The sequence below is a fragment of the Macrobrachium nipponense genome, chromosome 12, assembly GCF_015104395.2.
Source record: "Macrobrachium nipponense isolate FS-2020 chromosome 12, ASM1510439v2, whole genome shotgun sequence".
NCBI classification, from domain to species: domain Eukaryota; kingdom Metazoa; phylum Arthropoda; class Malacostraca; order Decapoda; family Palaemonidae; genus Macrobrachium; species Macrobrachium nipponense.
In genome coordinates, this window is record NC_087205.1 from 11,223,631 (window position 1) to 11,235,419 (window position 11,789).

Below are 11,789 nucleotides of genomic sequence, written 5' to 3' on the forward strand. Positions count from 1 at the left end.
AGAAATATTGTAAAAACTTTTGTTTCTATTATTATGTTATTTACAAATCCTGGGTGCTTTATCTAGAAATTCAGATAAAGAATGTTGTAGATATGATAAGATATGCTGCAAAGTACTATAGCCTGCTCATGACTTCACTTAATATCCCGGCAAAAGTTTTAAGTTTATTTGTCTCATATTTTGACAAGTGTACCAAAGGATTTCGCCAGCGTTTATTGAAATCAGGTCCACTTTGTAAGTACTGAACCTTACCTGTTTGTTATCAGCGATTCCCAGCTTGTAACAGCTATTGTAATTGGAAGTTTTACCATTAAAAATGACACAAATATTTTCAGTGCGGCTAATGGTTATCATAAATTTGGAGAAGCTCGTCTGTATTGTCGTGGACCACTATATATGAACCTGTATCTATGTAAAAAAAAAATATTCCAGTACGCCTAAGTGATGTAAAATAGTCCCCCCATAGATTGCATAAGCTTCTGGCGATTTTATTTAAAAGTACCAACACGTCCCGTAATAGGTCTAAAATCTACCTAATAATGGTATACTGAATCTTAGTAAATGAATCGGTAAAAAATAATCGATCGCTTTAAAAGGTACTGATTTATCCCAGCCTCTTGTCTCTAATAAGTTTCTTTAATAAAAATATCGTTAAGGAATATGCAGAACTACTAAAGATACATCCTATTCTGAATTAAAGGGATCAAACCATTTAGTATCTTTAAACAATAATGACAGTTACAGAAATTCCCTGAAGAATACATTCAACATTGAAAAGAAATAATAAATACAAACAAAAAAAATATTTTGTCTCCACAGATGTCTTTTCGAAAACTGACATTTAGCTTGTCATGTAAAACAATGAACACGCTACTATACGTAAGATATAGATGTGCTAAGCTAGCAAAAGATGAGATAGGAAACAAAGGAGGGAAATTTTCATCAAGTTTGTCTGTTGTTTATGCCAAGCAGACATAGATGGTAATATTCTTAAAATGAAAAATAAATGTTTGTCAATTTCAACAGTAATGACAAGGATTAGTAAATTTCCCCTTTATGCCGGTCCTTTATTTCAGGGAAGAAAGTTAATCTGGCACGAGTGAATTGTTACAGAAACCTACATGTTAACCTGTAATATTTTAGTTTTCTGTAAAAGAAAATTATTGAGCTGCATCTGTCGGTCCGCACTTTTCTGTCCGCCCTCACATCTTCAAAACTACTGAGGCTAGAGGGATGCAAATTGGTACGTTGACCATCCATCCACCAATCTTCAAATATACCAAATTGCAACCCTCTAGCCACAGTATTATTTTACGTATACGTTTAAAATTATGCATAATTATACTTCTGGCAGCGGTGTATGACAGGCCATGTCTGAAAGCTTCGTGAGCCGCGGCTCATACAGAAAATTTGATTACGCCGAAGAATTTTAGGCGCATTTTTTACTTCTTTTTTTCCTTTTGCCGTTAAGCAGATTTGTGCAAAAGAGGATAACCACTGAGTTATTTAATGTTATATAATACTAACGTATAGTACATAGCAGTCTTCATAGCGCAAATAAAACGAGATACGAACAATTAATGTAATTACTTGAGCCTCTTTTAATGCAAAAAAAAATGAAGACACAGTTAAAAAAAAAAAAAAAAGACTACAAATACGTACATATTACTATTTCTAAATACACACAAATAGATAAGGCAGAATAGAGTTATACAAGACTGACGGTTACGTGTACTGACGGTTTATGCACTTCATATACATTCATACAACAGAGCGCATTGTTTTAGAAATAAACCTAAGGTGGGGAGGAACAAGTGCCACTCCAAACAGTCTGTTATCACAGGAAACTGATTAGATAGAAGATGTGATGTACAATGTGCCCTTTCTTACCAAAATATCTCTTATCGGTTCTAGACGAACAATTCTCTGGGTATGATTAATAATAATATACATATATATACATATACATACATACATACATGCATATAATATATATATATATATATAATATATATATATATATATATATTATATATATATATATATATACATATATATATATATATATATATATATATATATATATATATATATAGCAATATAAAAACACTGTATCGTGCTTCTAAGAAATCAATAGAGGGATCCACAGTAATATCCTTGTTTATCTAGATATATATGTTATACAAAACTTAAAGCTTTTGTCCATCCTCCACAGAAGGATGGACGAAAGCTTTAAGCTTTGTATAAACATATTATATCTAGATAAACAAGGATATTACTGTGGATCCCTCTATTGATATATATATATATATATATATATATATATATATATATATATATCTAATATGTATATATTACTAATCATACCGAGAGCATTGTACATCCTAGAACTGACAGAGATATTTTCATAAGTATATCTATATATATATAATATAATAATCATACCGAGAGCATTGTACATCTAGAACTGACAAGAGATATTTTCATAAGTTACTATATATATTATATATCTATATATTATATATATTATATATTATATTAGACTATATATCATTACTAACTCATACCGAGAAGCATTGTACATCCTGCGGAAACTGACAAGAAATATTTTCATAAGTATATAATAAGAATTTATATATATATATATATATATTATCTATATATATATATATATATATATATATATATATATATATACATATATTACATTATATATATATATATATATATATATATTATATATATATATATATATATATATTGCTAATCATACCGAGAGCATTGTACATCTAGAACTAACAAGAGATATTTTCATAAGTATATATATATATATAATATATATATATATATATATATATATATATATATTATCTCCTACTATGAGATTCAGGGTCTCTGTAACACGGTTTTTTGGACTTTGCTCCTTGTCAAAGCATCGGGTGTAGCTGAAAGTTGACATAAGTATATTTTAGAACCACACACAAATTTTGTCAGCATTATCAATATCCTAACCCGATAGTTTTATTTTTTATGAGTAAAAATGATCTAGCCGACGCCATGGCCAATGATTACGAGCCAAGAGTCGAAAAACATTCATTATGTAAGCAAGGTAAACACCTTTTGACGAAATGTTGCCCCGCCCATCCACCAGACAGAAACTCCATCGGCTCTGAAACCCAAAGACTTTATGAATGGCGGAATGATACATATATGTGGGTGGGGTATCAGTGCTAGCGTAGTAATAATACTGTAGCAGTAGTGCCGCAACAGTATAGCAGTAATATACATGAATTAAACGTTTAGGCCAACTGCTGGGATCCTTGAGGATCATTTAGCAGTTCTTACAACTACTTGAGAAATGAGTTTTTATAGCCAGAAGTTAAATTTTCTAATCCAACAATGCCCATGGTAGCCTTCAGTGTTATCCTGAATTATAACGAGGCCAAAGTGGGTGGAGCCTCATGAAGTCATCATTCTGTCGAAGATTATTGGTGAAGGTTTAAAAGCCAATATACGGTACCGGCTATTTTTTTTTTCAGTAAATAGGTAGATAGCCAATAAATAAAATTTGCTTGACATTGGATATAGCAGTTATCAAATCAAACTTGTCTACTATGTTTTTGAAAATTATCAACTATTCCCTACATCTTGTCAATCTGATTGTGACCTATAAAGTAGACTGTAATTTCTTAGGAAACTTATTTTGGGAGTTAGACTAATAATCGAAGTGTTTTGTATTTATTAACATATTTTGTTGGTTTGTTCATTATGACAATTATCACAAAGGTGTACTGCTTTGCTTGTATTTAAATTTTTGCCATTGTTTCCAGAGGTATAGCCTTCGTTACGTATAGCCAATCATCCATCGAGAAAGAGGGAAGGAATGCTGTCATAAGTTGCGTAACGAGTGCGTTCGAAACCTTTTATCTGAGTAAGTTGGCCAGTCTTCACAAAAAGTAATGCAGAATACAGTCAAAATTTATGTGTAGATATAATGTGTATTCTGAATAAGCGTCATATTTATGAAATGCATAGATAAAAAGTTATTGCGAAAAAACCGTGTTACAGAGGCCCTGAATATCATAGTAAATTAGTGCCCTCTACAAATAACCAAGTAAAGGATTAAAAATCTGCTTACTGGCTTTGGTATTATTGCTTTAAATTCCTAACTGTTATAAAACGTTACTCCACTTTAGAAGTCACCTCTGAATAACAACGAATCAATAACATTTAATTAGTGCCAATTCTGACAGATTCTGCAATTTTAGGTTCAAGATGAATACGATGACGAGGTTGGCATTGGGGTTCTTCATTCCTGTCCTGGGTCAGACTCTTCCAACAGAAGTTCCAGTGATCGAAGCGTCACTTCGTGAGTGCGAACGTAGGCAGAATTCCCTCTTCTGTGATTTTCAGGGCTCTAGCATAGTAAGTAATACCACAAGTGATACCACAAAAGTCTCCTTTTTTCGTTTGTGTGTGTGTGTGTGACTCTGATAATGATATGCTCGTTATCATTGACTGCTTCTTGGTTAGAGAGCAACTGATGGGTCAGTTGTTACTTGGCTCATGAGAATTCCAGATAACTCTAATTAGTCAGATTTTCTCAGACCGTCATTCAGCTGGAAAGATGAATATTCAGAATTCACTGGACGCTAGATGTTTGTGACGCCAGTTTTAATCGTCATATATCAATCAATCAACCAATCTGCTGTTAGTAAATGTGAAATCTCTAAATCCGTAAGATTCCTATGAATTTCGAAATTTCAGGTTGCTGTTGAAATGCAGATTTTCTACCAAATAAGAATTTAGTGACTATAACTTTTTTGGGACTTTTTTTTCCGGGAATATTTTCGATAGTTAATTGCATGCTTCCTCAAAATCATGAGTATCTATTCTTCTCTTAAACACGCACACCTACATAAGCCACAACTATTCCTGATCATATATATATATATATATATATATATATATATATATATATATATATATATATATATCATAGAATATATATATATACATAATATACATAGAGAATATAATATTATATACTATATATCTATATATATTATATTTATATATACTATATCTATATAATAGAGAGAGAGAGAGAGAGAGAGAGAGAGAGAGAGAGCGAGAGATGAGAGGGAGAGAGAGAGAGACAGACAGACAGACAGAGTGAGAGAGAGAGAGAGTTTTCCTAATGCTTTTGTAAATCCTGAAACATGATTCGCATGAAAGTGCTGAACAAACAAAGGCAAAAGTAAATTGTTTATTCCATGGAGTACGAGACAGGAAGAGAGAGAGAGAGAGAGAGAGAGAGAGCATAGATTCATTTCATGAGGGAAGGTATGCATTCGAAGTACTTTCTATTTCTATGCGAAATTAGTGTACTTTTAACACAATGCAAATGTAAAATCGATTGCTTCGAAGTAGTTCAAAAGCTCCTTTTTGTCATCACGTTAAACAGATATAGCTCGGAGGTGAAAAGGTAACTAAAGGAAGACCATATGTTGCTACTGTGGTAGCAACTGGCAGAGAACTATAAGAAAAATTGTGGATTTAGAGATAACAGGACTTTGCACAAGGGTCAATACAGCAGTGAGAGACTAGGAAACCAGCAGCAATGATTGCTATTAATATTAGATACTAGAAAATGGAAGTAATGGTTTTGGAAAGATATTTGGGGATACGTGTCGACGAACATTTCCGTTGCATAAGGAAATTGATAATGCAAGATTGTGTGTGTGAAACACTTTTCCGAGTGTCTCACCAAAACCTTCACTATTCATTGGCGTGTGGTAAAACTATTCGAAAAAATGAAGGAGTATCATTTCACTTAAGTGAAGAAAATAATATGGAAAAGCCCTTTAGAGGCGTTGAGGATATTCATCAAAGTCGAATCTGTCACTAGTGTCATGTGCGATGAATGGGGAAAGATAATCACACATTTTCTCCGCAGTTGCATTATACTAAGAGAATTGGGCCGTTTGGGTGAAATATGCCACTTATTGCACCATGTGCATTATGATATAATTGAATATTCTTTTTCTCTTGCCATTACAGGACACCATCTACCTTGACCGAACGAATGAAACGTTCGGCATCATTTACGTATATAACATAGCCAAGCTTCATCTGAATCATAAGAGCTGCACCAACTTAGCCCTGAACAACATTGGAAGAGTCGAAATAGCGGAGAAGGAGCTACTAGTAGACTACACGTGTAGTCGAGCGATAAAACTCACAGCCAAAGATACTCTCTTCAGCGAGATTCCAGGGAACGCGAAAGAAATTGACCTGGAAAACTGCACCCTGCTGTCCTGGACGACTGTCTCCTCTCTCACGAAAGCCAGCATCTTGAATTCACGTGTAGAAGTGCTCAACGCATCTGAACCTTTGATGAATGCAGCATCGTTCATGGTGGATGGGTCCTCCATAGGCATCTTGCAGAAGCTCGTCCTTAATGGATCTGAATTCAGCATGAAATCCACGAAAATAGATTTTATCTCTCCTGGAGGCTTCGTGGTCCAACGAGGACTCGCGAAGTTAGAGAACTGCTCGTTTCAAAATGCGTCTGTCGACAGTTTCCTGATTCATCCCAAAGCTACTTTATTGCTTGAGAACCTTTCTGGGAACCTGAGAATATCTCATACGGGGAAGTCTAGCGACGTTGAAAATACTGCGAATGAGAAAGATTTCTACACTGAATTTGTCGTGGTACTTGCCGTCCTCGTCATAACGATGGTATCATGCTTGGGTATAATCTTCGTCTATTGTATTAAGGAGAGAACCCGTAGCCAAGTTCCCGGAATTAATGATGCCAAGTTCCAAAACAAAGACGAACAAATTTCACTTCTGGACAAAAACTCCCCTTCCGAGACTAACCGTAGCTCTAAAAAAGACTTAGACAATAATCGGGAAAGAGAGATTCTTACGAACCAGGGCGCGTCGAGGGAAGGTGATGACGCCATGTCAAAGGAACAACTGACAGCCCCTCCTTACCAAGATGACGTCAGCGACAAAGTCATTATCTTCAAGTGTTATTACCTGGCAGGACAGGATTGTGAAATAGGGGATCTTTTGCGAAAAGGCAAAATCAAAATAGCACTGAGCGAAGAGGCAAAATCAAAATAGCACTGAGGGAGAGCATATTTGACTGGGAGGAGATAAAAGAGAAGTTAGAGTCAAGAAAAAGATACCTTTCAGAATTTCAAGTGATAGAAATTAAAGCAACAGAATTCCATTCGTTACGAAATGGAGCGACGCCTTCCATGCTGAGGAAGAAGATACGGGCAAATCTAGAAGGTGAAGTTACACACATTAAGAAAGAGAGTAGCTTACCTCCTCATCGTCAGTCCCTGTCTAGAAATGATGGTGCTTTAAACGGAGGTGACGTCACTTTAACTAAGAAACAATTGAGCTTACCTTATGGTCACCAGTCCCAGCCTACACATGAGGGTGGTGCTTTGAAGGGAGGTGACGTCACTTTAACTGACAAACAATTGAGCTTATCTTCTGGTCATCAGTTCCAGTCTACACATGAGGGTGGTGCTTTGAAGAGAGGCGACGTCACTTCAACTGACAGACAATTGAGCTTACCTTCTGACCATCAGTCCCAGCCTACACACGAGGGTGGTGCTTTGAAGGGAGGTGACGTCACTTCAACTGACAAACAATTGAGCTTATCTTCTGGTCATCAGTTCCAGTCTACACACGAGGGTGGTGCTTTGAAGAGAGGCGATGTCACTTCAACTGACAGAAAATTGAGCTTACCTTCTGACCATCAGTCCCAGCCTACACACGAGGGTGGTGTTTTGAAGGGAGGTGAGGTCACTTCAACTGACAGACAATTGAGCTTACCTTCTGACCATCGGTCCCAGCCTACACACGAGGGTGGTGCTTTGAAGAGAGGTGACGTCACTTTAACTGACAGACAGTTGAGCTTACCTTCTGACCATCAGTCCCAGCCTACACACGAGGGTGACTTGAAGAGAGGTAAGAGAGGTGAGGTCACTTCAACTGACAGACAATTGAGCTTACCTTCTGACCATCGGTCCCAGCCTACACACGAGGGTGGTGCTTTGAAGAGAGGTGACGTCACTTTAACTGACAGACAGTTGAGCTTACCTTCTGGCCATCGGTCCCAGCCTACACACGAGGGTGACTTGAAGAGAGGTAAGAGAGGTGAGGTCACTTCAACTGACAGACAATTGAGCTTACCTTCTGACCATCAGTCCCAGCCTACACACGAGGGTGGTGCTTTGAAGAGAGGTGACGTCACTTTAACTGACAGACAGTTGAGCTTACCTTCTGGCCATCAGTCCCAGCCTACACACAAGGGTGATTTGAAGAGAGGTGACGTCACTTTAACTGACAAGCAATTGAGCTCCCCTCCTTCTGATCAGCCCCATACTAAACAAAAGGGTACGGCGAAGGAAGGTGATGGCGCCCTAACTAGCGAACAACTAACAGCGCCTCCTCACCCAGATAACCTCCGTGACAAAGTCATCATCTTTAAGACCTTTTCCCTGGCAGGACAGGAGTCTGATATAGCAGATGCCTTGAAAAAGGACAGAATTAGAATAGGACTCAAGCAAAACACATACAACTGGGAGGAGATAGAGGAGACATTATTGTCAAGCAAAAGATACCTCTCAGAATTTCAAGTAATAAACGTAACAACGACGGTACTCCATTCCATTCAGAATGGCGAGGCAGTTTCCACGCTGACCGAAAAAGTACCAGGAATTCTAGCCTATGTGTAAGTTTCTTATCTTAGATAACAGATTACATGAACTGACCTTCAATAATTATCTTAAATGTCCATTTGTCAAGGAAAAACCAGCTTTTAGGTTAAGGAGATCAAAATATTGGTTATCATTTAAACCTTCGTTTTGCATACAGAAATTCGGAAGAAACATGGTCCGTGCATTGAGCTCTGATCTCCAAAATTTGCTTGACAAGTATTTTGAGTTTAGTCACACATGTTCTCTAAGATATTGACTTTATAGAGTTTGATTTGCTGTGATTATTTTCTATTGATCATTCATAATATTCTAAAACTTTTGATGATTTAATAATGATGAGTGCTACTTAAAACCACGTCGAAGTGCCGAGAAATGTTTACATTCGGAATATTGCATTAATTTTTTTCTTCTACATAAATGTTCTCTTTTAATACTGACCCGAAGAATAATAAGACTGTAAACATAGCTAATCAGATATTATATTAAATCACTCGAACGTTAGATTGGAGAGAATACCGCGATAATAAGACCAGCGCATAATTCATGACTCGACCCAAGCCTATTAGAGATTTATTGAAAGGAAAAAAAATCTTTGGTAATAGTTATCCCACTTCTCTCTCTCTCTCTCTCTCTCTCTCTCTCTCTCTCTCTCTCTCTCTCTCTCTCTCTCTCTGTTAATCAAGTGTTTGATTCCATATAACTTTCAAACAAATTGTTTTTATTTTCTGTCACAGGCAGATCAAAAGTGATTTTCATACCACCGTCGAAAGAGCGACTTCGGAGCCGCCTGCCACCAGTTCAATGAAGTACAAACCACCAGGATATCGTACTAATGCGACGTTTTCAGAATTATTGCAATACTGGGACACCGATTCTGTCAGGAGCACGAATAATGAACTATTAGCGAACCTTGACACCAGTCAGGAGGAAGGCGAATCTTTCACTGAGATAGACTGAAATTGGAGGGCTTTTAGATCCGATGCAAATTCATATGGAGAAGGCAGAGGGGACAAGATAAAAATGGCCATAAGAAGGAAAATATGAAAATATCAAGGTTAAATTGCAGTTGATTTGATGCCCAAGCGCTTGTAAAGTATTTCATATAGTATTGGTGATATTACAATTTTTTAAACTACTACTCATACAAAGTAATGACATTCCGCTTCTTGGTGGCATTGATCTCTGTCTCATGAAGTTTACATTTTTGTGTCTGTTTATTTATTATACTTTGTAACCCGAAGAAGTGCCCGTAATAAACGAAACCACTTGGTACTTGGTCTTTAATTTTCACTTTTAATGTGGCTACTTATGTATATATTTACCTATGTATATATTTGTCAAGTTCGGTTTGGTGACTGAGTACTTAATTATATATATATATATAATATATATATATATATATATATATATATATATATATATATATATATATATATATATATATATATATATTATATATATATATATATATATATATATATATATATATATATATATATTTGCACTGATAACTGAGGCAAGTAGCATTTAAACATATTTATTGTAATGCTTTTCAAGCATGAGGTATATTAAGAGCATTCGAACATCTCTCTTTTTTTCTAATCTTATTTCATTGCGTCATCTGAACATTAAAGTTTACAATACGCGTGTGTATACAATCACACACACACACAAATATATATATATATATATATATATATATATATATATATATATATATATATATATATATATATATATATATATTATATATATATATATATATATATATATATTTGTGTATGTGTGTGATTGTATACACACGCGTATTGTAAACTTTAATGTTCAGATGACGCAATGAAATAAGATTAGAAAAAAAGAGAGATGTTCGAATGTTCTTAATATACCTCATGCTTGAAAAGCATTACAATAAATATGTTTAAATGCTACTTGCCTCAGTTATCAGTGCAAATTGTGGGTTTAATTGTTGCACGATTTCAGCATATCAGTAGCAAATGATTCATAATGAATTACTACTAACACAATCAATTGAGTTTTCAGTACAGCGTATAAGAGTGTATGAATGGCACAGCCCATGAAGCTTTAACCACGGCCCGGCGGTGGCGTGTACTATATCGTTGCCAGACGCACTGTTATGGCTAACTTTAACCGTAAAGAAAATAAAATCTACTGAGGCTAGAGAGTTGCAATGTGGTATGTTTGATGATTGGAGGGTGGATGATCAACATACCAATTTCCAGCCCTCTAGCCTAATTATTCTTTAAGAACTGAGGGCGGACAGGAAAAGTGCGGACGGATAGACAGATAGCCATCTCAATAGTTTTCTTTTACATAAAACTAATGAGTTAACTATATTTCACGAAAGGTAATCCCTTGATTAGAGTCATTCATCAGCTAATACATATCTTTTTAAAGTCAATAATGGTTAAAAGAGTGATTTATAAAAAGAATATTGCAACGGTTCATGTAAGTATTCATTATACTTGTGAATAATGTTATCATGACATCTAAAGCGAAATTCATTATATAGATATTCCTCATAATTCTGAATAACGTTACCAGAAACAAAATCACGCATTGAGCCATGGAAACAAATGCGTTGAATCGCGCGCGAGGAAGTATACGTCAATACATCTCCAGAACCACAACATTCAGTTCTTTATCAACAGAAAACCTGCCTTAGCTCTGCAGAAACTTTCGCTTGGGTAGACAAGTAATGATTTTCAACCTTACGCTGGATCTCAAGGACTCGCCAGCCGCGCTGGGATGGAATCTGGAATCCCTCCGGAATGTCTGGAACTCCGCTCGGCCCTGGCCAAAACTTATTATTAAATATTTACTATCATTTAAGGGACACCGCACGTCACTCTGATTAAGAAAGGATTCGTATTTTCTCCCTCCGAAGACATTTTCTTTTCCCACACTTTTCTGGAGTCTTCTCATCCTTGTAGAATTCCAGCTTTCCGTTCGACTGTGCTTCGAGGGAAAGTGTAAGGTGTAGATTTATGACTAATGATAAGCGATAGGCTTTGAAACACATGC

General features: G+C 35.8%; 2 protein-coding genes across 2 annotated transcripts in view; both read left to right on the top strand.

The window, feature by feature from the left end:
- The window catches only part of LOC135225112 (uncharacterized), a gene marked incomplete at its 3' end in the record, with an annotated part of 17,532 nt that extends 10,419 nt beyond the window's left edge, over positions 1-7,113 (top strand). Inside the window, exons 2-4 of the mRNA XM_064264369.1 lie at positions 3,831-3,931; positions 4,269-4,425; positions 6,064-7,113. Coding sequence (XP_064120439.1) covers positions 4,276-4,425; positions 6,064-7,113 — 1,200 coding nt within the window. The remainder of the gene's footprint in view (positions 1-3,830; positions 3,932-4,268; positions 4,426-6,063) is intronic.
- A 1-nt stretch (position 7,114) lies between these two features.
- LOC135224345 (uncharacterized) lies at positions 7,115-10,019 on the top strand. Its single transcript, XM_064263254.1, has 2 exons — positions 7,115-8,761; positions 9,482-10,019. Exons 1-2 carry the CDS (start codon positions 7,272-7,274, stop codon positions 9,702-9,704), a joined length of 1,713 nt encoding a protein of 570 aa, XP_064119324.1. The 5' UTR covers positions 7,115-7,271; the 3' UTR covers positions 9,705-10,019.
- The last annotated feature ends 1,770 nt before the right edge of the window (positions 10,020-11,789 follow it).

Bases quoted from the DNA above. Each gene is read 5' to 3' on its own strand.
- LOC135224345 (XM_064263254.1), top strand. From the start codon at position 7,272: ATGCTGAGGAAGAAGATACGGGCAAATCTAGAAGGTGAAGTTACACAC. The intron at 8,762-9,481 runs GTAAGTTTCTTA...TTTCTGTCACAG, and splicing joins CCAGGAATTCTAGCCTATGT to GCAGATCAAAAGTGATTTTC.